General features: G+C 38.9%; 2 protein-coding genes across 5 annotated transcripts in view; one reads left to right on the top strand and one right to left on the bottom strand.

The window, feature by feature from the left end:
- RNF4 (ring finger protein 4) overlaps window positions 1–843 on the bottom strand; it is a 6674-nt gene extending 5831 nt beyond the window's left edge. The window contains exon 1 of one of the 3 annotated variants that reach the window (XM_060243705.1): window positions 353–843. In XM_060243705.1, coding sequence (XP_060099688.1) covers window positions 353–381 — 29 coding nt within the window. In that variant the 5' untranslated portion in view covers window positions 382–843. Of the gene's footprint in view, window positions 1–45; window positions 183–228; window positions 245–352 lie in introns of those variants that run through there. The other 2 variants (XM_060243707.1, XM_060243706.1) reach the window with 2 other exon arrangements.
- Window positions 536–22231, top strand: YTHDF3 (YTH N6-methyladenosine RNA binding protein F3). Of its 2 annotated transcripts, XM_060243703.1 has the most exons (5): window positions 536–768; window positions 2294–2318; window positions 9332–9417; window positions 13996–15579; window positions 21082–22231. In XM_060243703.1, exons 1-5 carry the CDS (start codon window positions 745–747, stop codon window positions 21103–21105), a joined length of 1743 nt encoding a protein of 580 aa, XP_060099686.1. In that variant the 5' UTR covers window positions 536–744; the 3' UTR covers window positions 21106–22231. The 2 variants fall into 2 exon arrangements, with proteins under 2 accessions (XP_060099686.1, XP_060099687.1); XM_060243704.1 differs by lacking the exons at window positions 536–768; window positions 2294–2318 and adding an exon at window positions 13390–13507 and having other exon boundaries at window positions 9330–9417.

Raw genomic sequence — 22231 nt, 5'->3', positions numbered from 1 at the left:
CTTGACTACAGTTCCTCGCCTGGAGAAGAAAAACACAAACCAGACCTCCCTGGGAAGGAGGGAAACCAGAGGGCCTCCGTTCGGTATAATACCCAGGCAGGAAGCAGCCCCCAGGCAATTCGATCACTGTCTTTACACAACAACCAACCCCACCACTCCACACATTCCTTTCCTAGTATCACAGAGCCTCCTACAAACCAAGAACTCCGCTCAAAAAACGCCCCGTACCTTCCACTTCGACCGTCTCACCGCTCTACACCGGAGAACAGAAAATTTTAACGTCACCCCACCCTACTCTTCGCAAACACGACTGCGCATGCGCTTCCTCCACGCCCAGCGCTATTTGAATTACCTACTACCGGCCATCCAGAAATACAGCATACGGGTGACAGAAGGAAGCTCTGGCGCATGCGAGTATCATTCTCCCTTTCACGTGACATGAGGCGGAGACGGAAAGGTCAGCTACGACGTCATCAGTGGAGGTGGGGGGAAGAGCGGAAGGTCAGGCAGCCGTGTAGCGGAAGTGGGAGCCGGAGCGCGTCCGCCATTGTGGGAAAGCGGAGCCCGGAGCTGGGGAGGGAAGCTGTGCTGTGTCCAGCTGGTTGCATTCGGCGGCACCGACCAGGCCAGGTGTGTCCGGGCTGCGGAGACAATCAAGTGGAGGCGGCGAAGGCGACGACCTCAAGAAGCTAAGGAGGAGGCCCAAACGGAGCGGGGTGAGGGGATCGCGGTTCCCCGTAAAGAATGTCAGCCACCAGCGTCGACCAGGTATCGTCTGGGCCTTGCCCGCGCGGCGCCCTTTCGTCGCTCTCCGCTACCTGCCTCTCTTCCGCTGGACATAGCGGGGATCCGTGCCCGCTACATCCGAGGCCGTGGGACTCCTCCCCGTTCCCAGGACCGCCCCCTCCGCGAGCCTGGAGGCCTCTCAGCCCCGGCCTGGAGCCTTTCCGCAGCGGCCGTGTCGCGGGCTTTCACAGGCGGGGCCTCCTTTTGCAAGAGGCTCTGGTTTTGTCGTCGTCTTGTTTTTATTTCCCCGTCGCCCCTGCTTCGTTCTGTACAGCTTCCAGTCCACCTACGGCATCTCCACTTTATCTCCGTAAATGGGGCCTTCGGCTCCAGGTTTTCGTCACTTACTCGTCGCCTAGTCACCACTTTCCTTCTTTAGTCCTGCTATAGTTTCTTGCGCCCCTTTGCAGCCGTTTTTCGTCCCCTCCCTCTTAGGTAGTATTTTTTTAAAAAGTTTTTTATTACCCAGCTTTACATGCGTCTTCGATGTGTTTTCATTCTGCTGATTCTGGTGCCTGGTTACTTTTCCTGCTTCTCTCACCCCATGTTTTCCTTGTTAAGAGGCCTTTTTCTTAGCCTGACCTTTTTATCTTCTCGAGAGAGCTTTCATAGCCTCACCCTGCTGGGCTTCTCTTCTTCGTTGTGTACACTATCTGATAATAGATGTCTGGAACAAACTCCAAATAGAATAAAATCCACAGATTTACATCAGGCAGGGTTGATTCTCTAGTGATACATAAACTGGTAATCACTTCTGAACATTATGTTTGTTTTAGCCTTAATACTGGCTAAAGAATGTTGGTTTTCCTTTATTTTGCCAGGGTTAAAGTAATCTTGGTTAATGTGAAAAAAAAAAAATCCTTCGCAAGGAGCAGCCCAAGTCTGGTGTGAAACAAAAGGAGAAGCGAGGCGGCATTCTAATGGAGGGAGGAAATTTTGTTTTTTAAAATCCTGAATCTTAAATCCAAGACTTAATGATTTAAAAATAGTATTTTGGTTTGACAGTGTTATAGTTCACTCTTTAATATGGTTAACTGGCCTGATGGCTTCTCATTTGCATAAGTGGCAGGACTTGGAGTGATGTTGTAGATCTATGTTAAGTTCTGACTTTTTTTACAAACAGCTTCTTTGAACTGATGGAATGTTATTTTTTAGCTGGGCGAATATGTATTGGTTTGTGAGGTAGTCAGCTTATGTATGAATACAAACAGCCTTTCTCTGTAATTACATCCTCTAAGGCTGTACAAACAAAAATACCATATGATTTGTGTTTCTGTATAGCAAAAACTTTTGTGGCTTCTAAGTTTTTTGATAATAAGCATTCCAAGGAAGATTTGCTAACTTAACTGTGGTTAAACATTTTAGCTCAGTTTATAAAACAAGTCTTTTTACCACTGTTTTACCACTGTTTTAAATTGAGATTTATTTATAACTATCATTAGTGAATGTATCTGATGCATACAAAAGGCTTTAATTTTTGTTTTGTTTTTTCCTTTATTGTTAACAGAGACCTAAAGGACAGGGAAATAAAGGTAAGTTGTTTTTTTCTGTTTAGGTTTCCAGTAGCAAAAAACCTGTGCATCTGCAATTACTTTGAAATGGGGAGGCTTTTTTAAAACTTGCTGTGGGAGGCAGTCCACTATGCTGATATACTGTTGTAATCATTCATTTCATTAGATTACATCAGCTAATCTTCGCTTTACTGTTACACCACCTTGATCCTTCTGATCAAAAGGAACATGAATAATCGGGATCAAATGATACATTTCTTTGTGGAATGTTGGTCAAGCATCTGCTATTCCTTTAAAATTCAAGTATACGTTGACACATTAGAATAGATGTAAAAGTCAATTTATCAGTTTTCCATTTATTTAAGTAGCTTTCTAGCTTAGAATTCAGTAGTTGATTTTTGTTCTGTTTATAACTACTCTGCTCTTATTTGTTCATACTTGGTTGTTGCTAGCTTCTGTTTTTCTGTCCAAATCCAGTCTGATTCTCTTTGAGATTGCATACTGTATGTAGAAAAGGATTCTCCATATAGGGGAGAGTGCTGCATCTAAAATCTGAACTTGTATGTGCAGGATTTGTTGGCTGAAAACTTCGTCTATATGCATACATACACACTGGACAATAGTCACTCTGTCAGTGCTGATACATTTTTGTGGTCGGGAATATATCCCAACACTCTCCCTCCCTCAAGTAGTCACTGCTGACAGCACCAACGGTTTGGGTAACAGGAAGATCCAGAGTAGAATGTTGCTTGGCCAATTAATCTGTCAAGTATTTTTGAAGTATTCACTTTATGTTAACAAATTAACACTGGGCAACAGTGAAACTACTTTAAAATGTGTAACATGTTAGTAATTTTTAAGTATTAGATAAAGTTACAATAAATAAGAATGATTTGCTAGCCTGTTTTTTAACTGTAATATCAGCCTACATTACATAATTTGAAACCAAAATAGAGTAACAGCAATTAAAAAACAAAACATTTCTAGAGAAGCCTGCAGTTACAGTAGGTGGCCAGTAGGAGAAGCCACATTACTATGTTGATTTTGCTCTGTTACGGGGCAGGGATTGGGTGAGAAATCTTTACTCCTGTTGGTTTTTAACAAGTTATAGGAAAACCCCCCTGCCACAGTGCCAATCTTGTTATATGAAATACTTGACAGTAGTTTAGTAATCTTAGTTTATGATGTTTGATAATATTGTCAAAAAGAGCTGACAGAAGGTTATTGTTATACTCAGGGCTTTTTTTTGAGCAGGAACGCAGTTCCCGCTGGCTTGGTGACAGGGGTATGTGGCCTAATATGCAAATGAGTTCTTGTTGGGCTTTTTCTACAAAAAGCCCTGTGTGAAACAATGGTAATGTCAGGGGTGTGTGGCCTAATATGCAAATGAGTTCCTGCTGGGCTTTTTCTACCAAAAAACCCTGTGGTTATACTGTTTTGTTGCAATAACTCAGAAGGCTCAAGCCTCAGATTAGTATGTTGATCCAAGGGCCTCAAATTTGTTGATGGAGATGGGGTGTTGATTCTGCAACAGTTTCCCTTTCCTGCTGCAAAACTTTCCTGCTACACATTACCATGCTGTTCTTGTGGATCCTTTTGCTGCAGCTGCAGAATTGGGGATTTTTTTGGGGGGGGGGTCCTTTGCAGGCTGCAGTTAGAGACAGGGATGTTTCACTCAGCTGGTGATGATTTGGATCCATTCCATAGAGAGTACTCTCAATTTTTGTTTGTGAAGGATAGGTAATATACCTATGTCAAGAATATGTGAGACTCCAGTTTGCCTGGTAGTCAAAGTTCCAAGTTGAGAAGAGGCAAAATCTGAACATGAGAATTTGAGTCTTTTTCAGGCAGAAAAAAATAAATTCAAGAAAAAGAGACAGACTGACTGTAGTAAATAAGACTGTGTTTCTGAGAGACTGTAATAAATAAGACTGTTTCTGATAGTGTGTGTGTGCAATGGTAAATTATTGACAGTGAATTATAAAGTGTGGAATGTGTTTATGCTATTGTAATAGAATTAGTTGTAAGAAGAAGAGTTAAGAACCTGTATCTGTGGGAAATGAATGGTAAAACCTTGTTAAATATTATCTAGTCTTACGAAGTTGTTGATAGATTATAAATCTTACTGGTATCCATTAAATCAACATAATACCCAATATTTTTTCTAGTATTTTTCTTCTAAAATATTGGCTGTTATACTACAAGTCACATTGCAGCATGTTACAGTGAGAACATTTTAATACTTGCAATTTTCTTAAGAGCAGCTATTTGCAGGATTGCAGACACAGAATTGACTTTCTTGCCTGGGTAAACTTTATTGGCTTCTGTTAATGTTCTAATATCAGTTGGAGAATGTTGACTGCATTTTTGTCTTGACTGAAAAATTTAGCTACTAGCAGTGAGTCGCACATACATATCCTTCTTGAAGTGTTGCCTGTGAGGTGCACTTGTTTATTTAGAAGCAAGGCCTGCTGAGTTTAATATGGCTTATTCTTATATAAATACATATTACATTATAGTTTTAAAGTTTTAAATGAATTGGTTGGGCCTTGAATGCTGCTTTATCTCAGTCCTAAAGATAGGTGTGTGGGAAGTAAAGCAGATCTAGGAGTACAGTATATATAACTGCTTTATGTTAAAATTCTCATGTTTTAAAACTAAAATTTGGAATACAAGAATTCAAGATGGAGTATGTGTTTTTGGAGAAGGAAAACAAGACTGCATTACCTGAGCAGACTATTTGAGCTTTAAATATTCAGAACTTTTATTGTACTGGCTGATAACTGTTGCTGGCCACTTGAAACCGAAATCTTAAGAATGCTTTCCTGGGAGTAATCTCCCATTGAGTAGAAGAAGAAGAAGAAGAATTGCAGATTTATATCCCACCCTTCTCCCTGAATCAGAGACTCAGAGCGGCTTACAATCTCCTATGTCCTCTCCCCTCACAACAGACACCCTGTGAGGTGGGTGGGGCTGGAGAGGGCTCTCACAGCAGCTGCCCTTTCAAGGACAACCTCTGCCAGAGCTATGGCTGACCCAAGGCCATTCCAGCAGGTGCAAGTGGAGGAGTGGGGAATCAAACCTGGTTCTCCCAGATAAGAGTCCGCACACTTAACCACTACACCAAACTGGCTCTCCTCAAAGGAGTATAAAAGGACTTCCAATGAGACCAGCTTAGGATTTCTTCCTTGGTCTAATTTTAAATACACTTTCAGCTGAACCAAAAGAGAAAGGACTCTGCTGAGATTTCAGAAGTACAGGGTTTCAAAAACTCTCCACCTCTGGATTCTCAGCAGATTAAAGTGTGTTTGGAGGGGGGGGGGGTTCCATTGCACCCCATAGTGAACTCACACTTTTCCCTCCCTCACATGCAGGATTTTCCCTTCTGTCTTCTTTCTTGCTGAATATCCCCTTTATGTATTTTGTTCTTATGTTTGTCTGTTTTGTCCCACCTAACTACATTTATTTATTTATTTTGGTGGGGCTGGCCCAATCCAGGGAACTGAGGAAAGAGACAAAATCATCATCTTATATTCTGTTTTTGAACTGGCACACAAGGGCTTTGCAAAGTTCAAAATAAACAAACTGTTCTATTTTAATGTGGAGGAGACAAGGTCAGATGGAATCAGAAGTTGGATGTATGAGGTGAACAGATAATAAAACTGAGGTAACTTTGTATTCACACAAACACCAAATAATTTGTTGCCAACAAATTAGTGTTTCTGCTATTCAGCAAGGTCTATAAAACTTTGAGGAGAGAAACTTCATTTTTAGTTTCTGCTTAAACACTCAAACATAGGTTTCTGAGTTCCACCACACATAAGAGATTTGAAGGCAGGAGTGTACAAGCAAGTTCTCCTTTATACACAGACCAGGGATCAGTCCTCTCTTCTAGAAGCTATTTCCTTTCTTAACTGAGTAAGGATCACTTCTCTTTACTAGAAGCTATTTTCACTTTTTGGCTTGAATGAAGATCCTTCTTGATCCACTCATACTCTTAGTTTTTCCCCCAGTCCACAGTCAGTGCTTAACTGTCTTTCCTTGAATTGTCAGTTCGCAATTGTCATTGTTTAACTGACTCAACAGAATTTCATTTGAACAGCCTGTCACTCAAAAGTTCTCATACCTCAAGGCACCTTGACAGTCTGTCACACCCCACTTGTCTCTGCATCAAGGTTTTCAATTCAAAATGCATTGTACAAATAAAGTAAAATTTTGTTTGCTCATTTGGCAGAGTGGTAAGCTGCAGTACTGCAGTCCAAACTCTGCTCACAACCTGAGTTTGATCCTGGCAGAAGATGAGTTCAGGTATCTGTCTCAAGGTTGACTCAGCCTTCTATCCTTCCAAGGTCGGTAAAATGTGAGTACCCAGCTTGCTGGGGATAAAGTGTAGATGACTGGGGAAGGCAATGGCAAACCACCCTGTAAAAAGTCTGCCATGAAAACTTAGTGATACAAGGTCACCCCAGAGTTGGAAACGACTGGTGCTTGCATAGGGGACTGCCTTTTACCTTTTGCTTTTAAAGTGTTTTTTTAAAAAAAGGCTTAGTCTTTGCACTGGAAACTCACATCTCTTCCTATGGGTTGTGTGACACTTCTAAATCTTCACATGTATGCATTTGTGGCTTCTAGTATTCCTTGTCCATCTTCCCGTATTCCTAAGAGCAGAAAACATAACAGGGAGGATTTGGAAGTGACATCAGGTGATGTGTAAAGTAATGGAGACAAATTCATAGCTCTCTTCTCAGCAAAATAAAAGGACTGTCAGAATTCTTATATTAAGATACTGGAGAGAAATTTTGATGATATAAACAAAAAAAAATTAATGGAGGCCTGCTGCCTGTGGCACAAAACAAGATTTCATAAGCAGTTGTTCTTGTGAGTTTTTTGTGCTTCAAATTAACCTGTTCAAACTTCTGTTCTGTCTTGGCTAGTTGCAGCCTTCTTCAGAGACTTTCTAAACATCTCAAATTTTTTCTCTTACTGTGGCAAGTAAAGGCTTCTGAAAATGAAAGCAGATTTTCTTTTACAGAGAAGATCATTAAGAGTGTGGCTGAACTGATAAGCCTTTTGTTTGCTGGAATGTAGATCAGTGTTTATGTAAATGTTGAGCAGAAGCAGCAGAAGTTTCACTTCTAGTTTAGAGCTGAATCTGATGAAGGCCACTAGTGTTGTTTTCTTTTTCTAAATGATATTGAAATCTGAAAAACAGCAAAATATGCATAAACTTTAGCATAGATGCTTGGATTTTTTGAAAATCTTGTGCAGTGCATGAGACAGTTTTTCTCTGAGCATAATAAAACAAACCAGAATAGATGAGGCTGCTTTTCGCAACTTATTTGATATGATGGAGCCGAAGGTAAGACTTTTAATGCTGAGATTTAGTTACTATGTTGAGTTACTTTTCACTGTTTTCTTGCCTTTTATGTTTTCACTGTCAACTTTCCCTGAAATGAAACAAGTTTTTCTATTTTTGTTGACTGATAAAAATTCAAATGTGATCCTTTTAACATCTTTGGTAGGTTAGAAGTGAGTTCTTGTAGAGTGACTCTGAAGCTAAAGAAGGATAATTCATACCTACCTCCAGTATGAAAAATGTTACTATGGCACAGTCAGATCTCCTCTTGGGTTCAGGTTGTACAATATCAGAGAAGTAACAAGCACCTATGTATTCTGACAGTTTAAGTGACAGGTTGTCATGGTTGACTGCATTGCACCAGTACAGATCTGCAAGTGTGTGCTTACATTTTAGGAAACTGATAGCATTTCTCTTGTAGATATAAGCAGAAACAACAAGTAAACTATTGCTATTTAGAAATTCTTTATGGATTGTGGTGAAAACCATGTAAACAGCCGACAACATTTGCACAGCAATGGAAAGCTAGTCATAGAACGTTAGGAAGGTTCTGGCTTGAATATGCGTTTAGGTCTTGAAAGCAAAAGCTGTGGCCATTCAGTATATTTCCTTTCCTGAGAACATGCAATAGATTTGCAGTATTGTGGTGGAGTTTACCTTTATAAACGTCCATCTGTAGTTTGCCTGTGCTCCCTTTGTTGTTTTCTTGGTTGAACTTAAGCAGAACTGCTTAAGTGCTTTGAAGTTTATTATTTTATTCTGGTTTTAACTGAAAATGACGAACTTATTTGTAAGCCATCTTGGACTACCAGGAAATGTGGGGTATAAACATAATATATATTTTTTAAAAAGTATTGTCCTACAAAAATAGGTATAATGGTATTCACATTGTAGATAGCTATTTTGTGTATAATTGAGAATACTTAGTAAAGTGATCCCCTTTTAAAAACTAAATTTAATTGTTCAGGCAACATAGTATTTTAGAAATAGTGTTTTGTACTGGGCTGCATGAAAGTGAGCACATTTATTAATTATTTAGGCCACTGTTTTCTTTTATAGAGATGTAACATTTTTTGGGAGGGTCTCAATGGGGGGAATGGATATCAGTTTTGGATAAAATGGAAATTTATAAACTCTAAACATTTTTATTGCTTTAATGTTTCTGTCAATCAGTTACAGTGCTGAATTGTTTTTCAGTTTGCATCTTTAGAGATGCAGGAAAAATAGTATGACAGTCTTATACTGACAAATAATGCTAGCTTGAATGTAACTGCAAACAGTTTGCATATGACTAGCTGACAAGAACAATTTAATACAGTATTTCTAGTTCCATGCAGATCAGTTGAACATGTACTTTCTTGTGTGTTCATTGGAAGTCCGGTAGAACAGCTGTCCAATCTTACCATATTTCTACTGGGTAGTATGTGCAACAGTCTCATAGAGGCTTTTCCTGTCACCTATATTCTTAACGTTTTGTTTTGTTTGCTTATATAGTTCAGTTTTTCAGGTGTTTTTATATTGACTGCCAACAGATTGTCTACCTATTTTCTGGGTTCTAGGATATCTGTATTGTTTCTAGAATAAATTCTTGTAAAACGTGATGTGTTCAGATTCTTTAGTTTTTATAACAAAGGTTGACAGCACTTCTGAAAAGTGCCTAATTTAAATTGTGTTTCAGTTTCAGTGCAGAACGGTTCGATTCATCAAAAGGATGCAGTAAATGACGATGATTTTGAGCCATATCTAAGTAGCCAGACAAATCAGGTGAGTTAAAAGAGCATTTCAATAATCTTAAACTAATGTTATATTTGGTTTAATAATAAGCAACCATGGGAAGTTGTTTTTCTGAAGTAAAGTTTAAAACAAAACTCTACTGTCAGTTGTAAACATTGTTGATGTATGTTCACTGAATAACTTTTCAAAGTTGTTTTTACTTAACTTCTTGATCTTTAGAGGTAAACTACTGTAGATTGGATCCAACTTGTGGAAGGAATTGGTGGTGGAGTTGATCACAGCCTTCTCTTAGAACCCTGCTTCTTGTTCCAAAGGTTTAGTCTGAAGGTCAGGGAATTCTTGTGAGCAGATTGCTATATATAGTTATCATTTGGCTTGATTTCCCCTTTGCTGCATCCTCCTTGCCTCCCACACTGTAGTGTGTTTTGTTCTTGATGGTCTCCTGACCATCAGAAAGAACTTTGAGAGCAAACAGCTAAATGTTAGTATAAGGCAAAGACAGATCAGTTTTACTAACTCCTTGCAGGAGTTTTTCTGCTGCCTCCAACCCAAAGTGTCACAGTAAATATTTCTGTTAGAAATTGGTGAAAATTACTGCTTAGCTGCTGATGGTCTTTGCAGATTTTTATTCTATCTGTTGGCTCCAAAGTAATGCCAATGAACAATAAATTCCATGAATTGACTTCAATAAACAATAAATTTCATGGGTTTGCTCCAAAGTAGTGCTAATGGAGTGTATTTTTTCATCTCTATCTCCTCTACATTCTGTTGTTCCCTTTGAAATCCTGCTTCTGAGGGTCAGGGTACTGTCAGCAATAGCATGGTTTGTGATTTGGGAGTCTACAGTGAAGGGGCAGTTGGTGAAAATTGTTCTCCCTCATGGTTTAGAGAATATACTATGAGCAATTGTGGTAACTTGCCATTCGTGACAGCACAGTGAACCGCAGCTACCAAGATTGTGTTTCTTATAATATATTGAAAGGTATTAAATATATATGTGACATATACAATTTAAAATAAATTATATTGCTGGAATCTAAAGGAAGCAGACAGTCATTGTACATGGTAGTACAGGCTGTGACAAAATTTATTTGGCTGTAGGAAGTCCCAAAAACTTAAAACCAGATTAATGTTTCAACTTTCAGGGGTATTATTTTAATGATAAAATTTTCTAATTACTGCTGTTTTAAAACCTAATTCTAACATTTTCACAATTTGTTGTAATTTTATTAAAGCTATGACAGAAGTTTTATAGTATATAAATAACTGTATAAATATATGGGATAAATATGGTTGTCATTATTGCAACAAAAACCTAACCTCTAATCCTAGCCTAATATCCGCCCAATTTCTCAATCTCATTATTAGTTTTAAAAAATCAATTTAATTGAATACTGGAGCCAATGTAGAAAGTGTGCAGTTAAGCAGTGAATTCTTCCACCACCATTGAAAGGTGGTAAAATTAAGTTTGCATATAAGCAAGTAATGCCAAGAGCCTAATACACATTTGGTGTAGTGGTTAAGTGTGCGGACTCTTATCTGGGAGAACCGGGTTTGATTCCCCACTCCTCCACTTGCACCTGCTGAAATGGCCTTGGGTCAGCCATAGCTCTGGCAGAGGTTGTCCTTGAAAGGGCAGCTGCTGTGAGAGCCCTCTCCAGCCCCACCCACCTCATAGGGTGTCTGTTGTGGGGGAGGAAGGTAAAGGAGATTGTGAGCCGCTCTGAGACTCTTCGGAGTGGAGGGCGGGATATAAATCCAATATCATCTTCATTTATTTTTATGTCACATAATAAAACTTTCTGATACAAAACGATAAATGAGATCAGCCAGCATTTTTGCTCCATCTTGACCAATTCCCCTTCTCATTATAGGCTCTTTTCCATGTGGTTTTTAATTGTTGATATCTCCAAATCCCAAATACAGCCTTTTTGCTGGTCAAAGGGGATCCCTTCCTCCATTTTCACCAATACAGACAGTGATTGGATCCAACCTTTGTGCTTACACTGAGAATTGCCCAGAGCACTACAATAAAATGCTGAGAATATTAGGTATCACGGTGAAATTTTGGGCACCGTAGTGACCTGGCATCTGAGTTTGGTCAAGCCCTATGGCAGTACTAGTTGTGGAAAGCACTAGCTGCAAAAGGTTACAGAACTGCCCAATATAAGACGCTAAAGTGTGCTCAGAAAACCTGTAAATAGAGGCTTGGGTCCTTCAGATGTTTTCCGTCGGCAGAAGGAATTTCTGTCCCCTAAAAACAGGAGAGATGTAAGAATAGAAGTGGAGGTCAAGTCTGCCCTTGGCAAAGGGCAGTTGGCAAATAGTCCCCCACATATATGTGTATGAATTCTCTGGTGGATCATATAGATTGGTACTGTTCAGGATAGTCTGTTGAGACAGAAGGGATTTGGCATGTTGAATAAAACCAAGAATTTGAAAACAGAGAAATAATTTGGCTTCCACATGGCTCTTGCTTGCATAAGCTTAAGAATAGCCTCACTGTCTTTCAAGTTGTGCAAGGAAAAACCATCTGCAGTGTTGAATTGGCGCCCTCTGCAATTCCTGAAAAGGCATTTCATTAATGACAGTTGCTCCAGGTAGGAATGTTAAAATACTCAGTAATGGGAGCAAATACATTGGGAATGTGGATTGGGGTAAGTATTTTTGAATTTTTCAAGTGTTATGAGCTGCTGTAAGGACTTCAGTTGAAAAAGAGCACTTGGTTTTTCTATAAGGAACATGTTGGCATAGGATAAATATAGATGACAAACAAGAATTAGCATTAATTCCTTAAATGCTAGCAACAGACGTATATCTTGAAAACCATATGTCCATAGTTACAAATACATTCATTTGATAGTCAAAAGTAATGCATGCCCCTTCTAATTTCTCATAATCATTAGCTTATGGTACAACTGTGAAGTTTTCCATTTGGGGCACAGAATGAAGTTGTTTCACCCAATAATTCTGCCAGCTTGCTGTTCTCCATTCTTTCTGAATTCCTGTGCAATTGCTTTCTTTCATCTTGAGAGGAGGGGGATACTTGTTTGCTGATGGTGCATGTGTAGAGATGCATTAGCAGTATTGCTTTATTAAAAAAATCTGGAGGTTCTTGACAAGATAGTGTATTTGTAATAAGAGATGTAAAATTTTCAGGAGTTTAGGGGGAGAATTTAAATATATGCAGTACATACTTTTCCTAACAAATACAAACAATTATTACTGATTTAATATAAAACACATAATTTATAATGTAGTTTATAAAATTTGACATTCCTTGTCCCTATGTAAATAATGGTCACAGGCATCAGTGGGAATTAACGAAGATCTAATATGACTAAGGTAAAAGACCTTCTAGTGTTTAATTCTGTTTAAACAATAAAACACTGGAATGAGTGAGTATAAGAGAAGGCAACTTAAAGCTAGTACAGTGCAGCAGGATGTCTCTAGTGTTGAAGATCCTTTGGGTGTTTGCAATAGGTTTTTAACTGTTTCAGACTATGTTGTGACACACCCTGAGTCTGCTTGTGGGGAGGGTGGGATAGAAACTCAAATAATAAATAATAAACTGAAGTATACTTCTCTTTCAAGTTCAGGCTTCATGCAAAAGGATTCAGTCACCATTTAGCAGGCCTTCCTGTTTTTTTGTAGGAAAAAACAATTCAGTTTTTGTTTTTTTAAGGGAATAATCAAAATACATTTATATTGAGTGTTCTCCTTTGTTGCTTCCCTTTCTGTTGAGTGTTTCTCCTCCTCCAAAGGAATAGGGTACCATTCTCCTTTGTTCTTGGAAATTTAGAGCAGGGCTGGTTGATTGGGAGATAATTTGTATGGGTAAAGTAAGTCTCCAAGAATTACTAACTTTTCTGTATACTCATGTGCAAATCTGCATTATTCATTTCTGGGAAATAGTTTGAAAGAGGAAAGAATGTGCACTCCCTTTTAATTTACAGAACCTTTGTACGTGCTTATGTGGAGGTGACTTCTTATTTTCTGTAGGTGGTCACAGGAGAGGTAATTACCAGAGTTGTCAGTAGCAAATCTGCCTTCCACAGTTCCATTGTGACTTAACAAGGAATACAAGTTATTACGAGTGGCCATGATGCATACAACAGAGGCAAGTTGCTAAGGGGAATATTTGCCCATTTACATAGCAGATAGATGGTCTGTATTACCAGATCTCATAACATGTATCATTTCTTTAAGGTAGGTGAGAGGAAGGGTAGCCAGGGGAGAGAAGAGAATGTTTATAATATCACTTGCTTTCAAAACACTTTTCCAATAATTTAATTGAAAAGGTGTATTACTTAAATCCAGTGGTCTTTACTATATTAATTTTTTTAATTTTCTCAGATTTATATCCCGCCCTCCCCACCGAAGCAGGTTCAGTTCTCTTATCAGCTGTTCTCTTAACCATTGTCTGTGTTGCCTTTAAGATGGCAATCATGTTTCTGTTTCAGATGTTTGCTCTAAGACCAGCTTTTTCTTTTAGAAAGCTAAAGTCCAGAAATTAACTTAATATTAGATGTTTAAATATAGAACTGTAAGCAAATTAAGGAAGCACCAAATTTGATTCTTCTGATACTGATTTTTGTTCTACTGCAGAGTAATAGCTATCCACCAATGTCAGACCCATACATGCCTAGTTATTATGCACCATCCATTGGATTTCCATACTCTCTGGGTGAAGCAGCTTGGTCTACAGCAGGAGATCCTCCAATGCCATACTTGACAACTTACGGACAGATGAGCAATGGTGAACACCACTACATCCCTGATGGTGTGTTTAGTCAACCTGGGGCTTTAGGAAACACCCCTCCGTTCCTTGGTCAACATGGATTTAATTTTTTTCCTGGGAATGCAGATTTCTCTACATGGGGGACAAGTGGATCTCAGGGGCAATCAACCCAAAGCTCTGCTTATAGCAGCAGCTATGGTTACCCACCTAGCTCTCTTGGCAGAGCTATAGCTGATGGACAGGCTGGATTTGGCAATGATACCTTAAGCAAGGTGCCTGGTATTAGCAGCATTGAACAAGGCATGACTGGACTGAAAATTGGCGGTGATATGACAGTTGCTGTAACAAAAACTGTTGGTTCAGCTCTGAGCAGTACAGGAATGACAAGCATTGCAGCAAATAGTGTGCCTGCAGTTAGCAGTTCAGCACCTAAACCAACCTCTTGGGCTGCCATCGCTAGGAAGCCTGCTAAGCCTCAGCCAAAACTTAAGCCTAAAGGTAATGTGGGAATTGGGGGGTCTGCTGTCCCACCACCCCCTATAAAACACAACATGAATATTGGAACTTGGGATGACAAAGGGTCTGTAGTCAAAGCTCCCCCAACCCAACCAGTACTGCCTCCTCAGACTATAATTCAACAGCCTCAGCCATTAATTCAACCACCACCAATGGTGCAAAGCCAACTGCCTCAGCAGCAGCCGCAGCCACAGCAGCAACAAGGACCTCAGCAACAGGCCCAGCCACATCAGCTGCAGCAACAACAGCTGCAGAATCGTTGGGTAGCTCCTCGTAATAGGGGTGTAGGCTTCAATCAGAGCAATGGAGCTGGCAATGAAAACTATGGTATAGGTGTTATACCAGTTAGCTCTTCACCTTCAGGTGTAGAAGTGCACCCAGTATTGGAGAAACTAAAGGCCATAAATAATTATAATCCCAAAGACTTTGACTGGAATCTGAAGAATGGTCGTGTGTTTATAATCAAAAGCTATTCAGAGGACGATATACATCGTTCCATTAAGTATTCAATCTGGTGTAGTACTGAACATGGTAATAAGCGCTTGGATGCTGCGTATCGTTCGCTGAATGGAAAAGGCCCACTCTATTTACTTTTCAGTGTGAATGGCAGTGGACACTTCTGTGGAGTGGCTGAGATGAAGTCTGTGGTGGACTACAATGCATATGCTGGTGTCTGGTCTCAGGATAAATGGAAGGGAAAGTTTGATGTTAAATGGATCTTTGTTAAAGACGTTCCGAACAACCAGCTGCGGCACATTCGTTTGGAAAATAATGACAACAAACCAGTTACCAATTCAAGGGACACTCAAGAAGTACCCCTAGAAAAAGCCAAGCAAGTGCTTAAAATAATTGCTACTTTCAAGCATACCACCTCAATCTTTGATGACTTTGCACATTATGAGAAGCGTCAAGAGGAGGAGGAAGCCATGCGTAGGGTAAGAACTCAAAGTTACAGTCTTTCTTTTATGTTTTGTGTGCTTGGCATGACCATATCCTGTAACAAATCTTTGAAATCCCCAGGTAGTGGGAGGAATCGCACAAACTGTTTCATTGCAATTGCTGCTTTTGTGACATAATGGATTGAATCCATCAGCATAAAGTCTTCGAGATGGTTTTCCAATTCTGGATGTTGGGTTCTAACCCACAATTTCTTTAAAAATTTGACTGTAGAAAAGAGGTATTAATGAGTGACACTACCTCTCTGTTCCTTATGCCAGTGGAAGCAGAGCAGCTAGTTAAACTAACCCAGTGCCCTGGTATTCAAGACGTGGGGTGTTATGGGGTAACTTCTCTCTTATTCATAGAAGTGAGGAGAAGAAACATTAATTTACAAGCATTATTTCAACTGGCTATCAGTATGAGAGACTTTTTAAATGTAATAATGGATTTTGCAGCAACTTACTGATCCCCAAAAGATAATTTAGGCAGATTCTTAGGCCCAATATAGACTGTCTACAATATGGCAAATAAAAGCACTGCTTGTGAACAAACTCATTTTTTTTCACTGCCGCTTACTTGAAGTAGTTCTCTTCCACCACTTGTCAGTCTTCTAAGGTAATATACCTATCCTTAAACCAATATTTTGTTTAATCTGCTAAAATTAGACTGGGTAAATCTGGGACCGAGACCTTAAGAATTGTAATAGGCATTTAAAGAGAGAAAGACGGCTTGTATAGTAGATGGCTTGTATATTCCATGAGTAGATTCAGGTGGATAGCTTTGGTCTGAAATAGCAGAACAAAGTTTGAGTCCAGTGGCACCTCTTAAGACCACAAACAATTTATTCAAGGTATAAGCTTTTGTGTGCAAGCATCTATATATGAAGTGTGGTTGCACACAAAAGCTTATACCTTGAATAAAACTTTGGTCGTCTTAAAGATTCAACTGGACTCAAACTATATTTCATGAGTAATACTGCTGCAATCTCATCCGAACACAAAGTATGCACTGTCTTTTTGTGCTTGGATGATATGGGAGGCAGTGAATCTAAAATAGGTGGTACTTGGATCTCATAATTTCTCCCTCAGACCCAGCTAGCTGCTGGTAGTCTGTTTGCTAAGAAGGCAACTCACAGTGTAGGTACTTAGACTGCAATATAGCTTGATCATGGATATGTTGCTGTTTGCAATCCAGATGTTGAAGAGGCTATTAGTAAAAATTGTATTTAATCAAGTGATGAGCACTTTTTTCTCCTGCAACCTGAGAATAAATTTGGTGGAAAATGAAAGCACCTTCAAGCCTGTAAATCTAAATTTAAAATCACATTTCGTTTTATTGTAACATTTCGCATTTTGCAGTTCATTTGGTAGCAGTCATCAAAATGCCCTATCAAAACAAAGATAGTATATGTGTTTGACAAGAACACAGTGCTTGAGGCATGACCGTGTGACTGACTGACTATATGTTGACATATACAAATTAAATACTTAATAATTGTAATCTGTTGTATTGTTCACATAGAAGGAAAAGTTCAAGTAAGGTTTGAGATATTTTCTTTAAGAGGAATAATGTTATTCTTGATTAGTTGACTGGTACGAATATGCAGGAGTGGAGTCTAGTTCTGTCCTCCCCAGGATCCCTCTTCTGTTGGAGAGCTTTTTGGTTTGTAGCCTTCAAAAGGCTAGTGGAGAGGCATTTTTCCCATGCTCTTCTTCTCTCAGTAGCCCCCTTTGACCCACAAAAAGCTGATGTTTGGAGGCCCATCCGGGCAGAAAGTCATAATTTGGTTGGTTGCTGTGAGGAGGAAAAAGCTGGTGACACTTTCTCTGCTCATGCCATTGAAAAACACTGCTGGTGTAAGTCAGGACAGATAATTTTATCATATTCCTCATCTCTGCAGCCCCCTGGTCCTATGTACCTTTATGTCTGGTCTCTGAACTCCCAGCATCCACTTTTAGCAGATTGAAAGGTGCTTCTGGGCGAAGGACTGTGTGGACAAAATTTGTCCTTCTGTGAGCCTCTTATATATGACCCCCAACCTGTAGATGTGTAAGAGGCAGAAACATTGAAGATTCTGGAGCTGCCACTCATTCTTTCATACAATCTTGGGTAGGATAAGAGCAGGCTGGAAGATATACCAATGGTATAATATACCCAGTGAGACTTAAGATAATCTTCCTGACTTGTAGAGATTCTGAAGAAGACTTAATATTTGCATAATATTAATAACAACAATTTTAACACTAATGGTGAGTATGTAAGCAGAAGCAGACATTTTGATTAAAAGGGCCTTATAGGGTATGCAGATCCTCAATAGGCTAGTCAGTGTCACTAGACTGAGATTTATTTGAACAGCTAGTTAGATTTTTCTAGCTAGGTGAACAAACAATATTCAGTCTGGGTCTTGGATATAAATACAGTTACTAGCTGTTGATTAAAGGAGCTGTCCTTTTCACCAAACTGTTGTTTCTGTTTTCACTTTCCATGGAAAGGCCTTCAGACTGCAGCTGTGCATATGCAGCTTTTTTGAGCTGAATGAACCTCATAGTATTGGAATCTTAATAATTAATAAGGGATCTTAATAATTGGTCTATAAGCAAGCTGGAATAATTTGGATATTCCCAACAGTGATAATAAGATTTGAATACATATGTGAATTGCATTCACACATGTGGTGTCGTGGTATACTGGATTCATTTGTGGACCTTGAGTGTTCATAATAGCCATCCAGAGATGCATGCTCAATTCTATCAAAACATTGTGACTTGTCAGTTCTAATTTGCAATGCAGGTAAGACCACATCTTTGGCTTTAAATCAGGTTAGCCCCAATTACATCAGTTAGCCTAAATTTTCATAAATTTAATACTATATCTAGATTGTGGATTTGTTTGATCCTGTGTTGTTTATTATTGAAAAGATTTTGTTTTTCAGTAGAGCAGTATTTATTAATAATCTAAGATCGTTCTAAGCACACATGCAGGTGTGGCCCACTGATGTATTTGCAGAATATTTCTTGAAATTGTGACTGGGTAGTACAAACTTGTTATGTGTGTTACCACCACGTTGCTTTGAAAAAGTGAATTACTATGATTAATAAAATTGTCCAAATGGAAATAAGCATTTCACAGTTATGGGAAAAGATACTTCAGAAATAAAGTATTTCATATTTCAAAAATAAGTAAATAGTCTAACATTTAAGGGCAAAAATTGTAAGAGTTGTTGGCATACCATAGAAATACCGAATCAGTTTGTTCCTGTCAAACCCATGCCTGTCTCCTGTTGGCTTGTTGCTCCAGAAGGTTGTGCCAAGTTGTTCTCAAAGCCCTTTATATTTAAAGGTGTTTTGCCAAGTTGCTCTCAAAGCCCTTTATATTTAAAGGTGTTTTGCACTAGTTCTGTACAGACTACAGAGTGCTATCTGAGTACACATAGTAGGTCAGAAAATCAAATATGAGCAAGAACATAAGAGTTGGAAGGGTCATTATAGGCCATCAAGTGCTACTTGCTATTCAGGATAAGAAATCCTAACTGAAACGTTCCCGATGAACAGTTGTCAATGAAAGGCCGAGGGAGGTGCAGGGTTGCTTTGACCTTTGGAGGATGACTCAACAGGGCCTGGGCCACCAGGAAATTTGCAACCACCTGACTTAAGTGACTCACCCCGTCCTGGCTACTTGCTACTGTTTAGCCCCATATAGAAGCCTGTGTGGTGTAGTGGTTAAAGTTTCAGTTCTATGATAAGGGAGACTCAGCTTTGAATGCCATCTCTGCCATGGAAACTTGCTGCCTGACCTTGGGCCAGTCACACATTGCCAACCTATCTCACAGGGTTGTTTTGGGAATTATGTAAGCTGTTTTTGGAAGAAAGTAATAAATGAATAGATAATATAGCAGAAGATGGGGATATGAGAGCTATCAAAAGGAAGGATAGAGGAAATAAGAGTGTGGAAGAGTATGCATCATAAAGTGAGGGGGCCCCTTGGAGGTTCATTGCCATGTAATTGGGACTAAATGGAAGCCCATATCACACAATTCAATCATAGTTCTCCTGGATAGAGGCTCTGAGGGGATGAGAAGGAAGGAAAACAGAAGGAAGAGTGGCAAATAAGGGTGGGTTGACTTGTGGGTGGAAAGGAGAGAAGAAAGGTGGAAAAGCTAAAGGCTGTGGGGGCTCTCAGGGAAGAGAATACGGAAATAATGAAGGCTAAGGAAATGAGATATTAACCCGCAACTCCCTGGGAGTCTCCACTTATTTGTCCTAATGTTCAAGTCAAAGCTACTCTTCTGTAACTTAAGCATTAGATCTAGAGATTTGAACATTAGGGAAATAAAATTGGGAAGAACTAAAGATGTACATGTTTGCTTGCTATACAAACCCTCAATGTCTAGACCTATTTTGGTTCATGAAAACATTAAGCATGAAGGTCTATGAATACTTCTTGAATTAGGAATATGCAACATTTACTTTGCATCATGAATGACTTTTTAATTGTACCCAAGGCTGTATGGGTGAGAATTACCGAAACCTGTTTTCTGCTGCTAAATAAATAAATAAAAATCCTGATGCCTTTTTTAACAAATTGAGAAAGACTGAGCAGTATGCCACCAGTCAGTTAGAGAACTATTTTAGGTTATCAGGAGTATGATGTTTCAGTACTTTACTGTGACATAATGTGCTTGAACACTGTGTGTGTACAAATTCTGAAATTAGGTTCGATGCATAGTACACATATTAATATAAAACATAATGTTAAACACAAGTAATAGATTCAAACATGCTTTCTTTGGGTATAATTGAATAATTTCACATAGGGATATATCTCCATGTAGAATAGCAGAAGCTGACATTTAATTTTTCTTCCTAAGGTAACATAAAACCTGTATTAAAACAATAGCTCTGAAAATGTACACCTTGTAAATTTACTGTAGTATAGCCCATTTCTGCAGAAAAAACATGTTGCTAAACTGCAGCTGATGGCCATATACCAGGGGATTTATCCAAAGCCTGTTATGACAGAGTAAGTTTTCCCATTATTTTTGCATAGTAGCAACTTAATGTCAGGCAATGTTCTGATGTGTAACTAGAACTTACCCTTGTGCCATCTGTTCTGTGCCACAAGCTCTTGTTCTATGTAGTTGAGTGACATCAATGCTACTGTGACATGGACCTTTACAACAATCAGTGCAAATGCAATTTGTAGTCTGTTGCATGGAAAGCATTGTTGCATCTTAATCCCCCCTCCCCTTCTTTTGAAGCAGAATTTTATGCTGAGGTGTGGAAGCAACTGGCATCTTGCAAAGTCAAGTGAATAGCATTTAACTACTTCTAGACTTCGTGGGAAGATAGTGGAAAAGGGCTTTTTGCTCAGCTAATACTGTAAAGCCTACTACCTGCTTCCTGAAATATTTATAGTTGAGCAGCTGCTGTACTCCATTACACAGAACAGAAGTATTTTATGACAGTGCTGTACTAATTTTCCTTTCTTCTGTTCTACAGGAGAGGAATAGAAACAAACAATAACTATACGGTGATGGTCCTGCTAGAATTACAACACTAATGATGTAGACTCTGGAAATGCCTAATATGTCTAAGAAGACGTTATTAAAGCTTTGTCCTGCTTAAGGTGACATCTTTGAACACTTTAACACAAAATTGACTCTTCTTGTAATGGTTCTCATCAGTGCATCTGCCCTTATACTCTCTCACCAAACACACTTGAGAACTGTAACTTCGTCAAGCACTTTCTGTCCTGAAGCTTTTACCAGTATCTGCTGTCTTTTGTAATTATGCATCCTAGCTAAGGCACAGGAGATGGAACGAATGCAAGGATTCATTAACTCTTTGAATTTGTTGAATACTAACAATTAACCATCATAAGTGGTTCAATGATGTGAGATTCACATTGCTTCAACTTATTTTTCTTTGATGTAGTTTTTTAATTGTCGGTTTTTAGCTATTCAACAGAATAAAAGCAAAATCATGCCATATTTAGTCCTGGAGTAAATCTCAAGTCTAAATGTTCATGTGAAAATTATTGTAGTAAACTTTTAATATGGCAAAGCAACTTTGAGCTGCAGTTTAGCCAAATGAAATATAACATGAAATTATATTAGAATGACATTTCCCTTGTTTCAAACTGTTTGGTGTAGAGAATATTAATATATGCAGCTTGGTGGGCCGCACCAGTTAATGCACACTTCCTTACTTTTTTTCCTGTAACATGTATACCGAAAAAAGTGCATTTGTCTGAGGAACTGTTTGTTTGCTACCACTCAATCTCAGTTTTGAGTACATGTACCTCAGTCTAAATCAGACTTTTTATGACCTTTATAACTACATTTAAAATCTTTAATTCCTATTTCTGGGTGTTTGCAAGCCTGAAAAGATTGCTATCATGGAAGTGAAAATTTACTCCTCTAGGTGATTCACTAGCTAAATAAACATAATTCTTGTTTAGCAAGAATATATTCTGTTTCTCAGATTTTGTTTGTTTCCAGCTCTGATTAATAGTCTGGTATTCTTTCATTTCCAAATTCTTTGGGAAATAAACGCGTATCCATGGTTTCAGTTTGTATACTCATGGCTGTGTTTACATGTTATCTGTTAGTGCTATATAATAAAAGCCTAGGTACCATATTCACCTGAA

This window comes from Heteronotia binoei, chromosome 7, assembly GCF_032191835.1.
Source record: "Heteronotia binoei isolate CCM8104 ecotype False Entrance Well chromosome 7, APGP_CSIRO_Hbin_v1, whole genome shotgun sequence".
NCBI lineage: Eukaryota > Metazoa > Chordata > Lepidosauria > Squamata > Gekkonidae > Heteronotia > Heteronotia binoei.
This window is presented reverse-complemented; position numbering and strand designations above follow the sequence as displayed.

What these genes read in the sequence shown, in the direction of transcription:
- YTHDF3 (XM_060243703.1), top strand. Translation starts at nt 745, where the DNA reads ATGTCAGCCACCAGCGTCGACCAG. An exon ending in TAAAGGACAGGGAAATAAAG is followed by an intron (nt 2,319 to 9,331) that starts GTAAGTTGTTTT and finishes ATTGTGTTTCAG; the next exon opens with TTTCAGTGCAGAACGGTTCG. An exon ending in TAAGTAGCCAGACAAATCAG is followed by an intron (nt 9,418 to 13,995) that starts GTGAGTTAAAAG and finishes GTTCTACTGCAG; the next exon opens with AGTAATAGCTATCCACCAAT.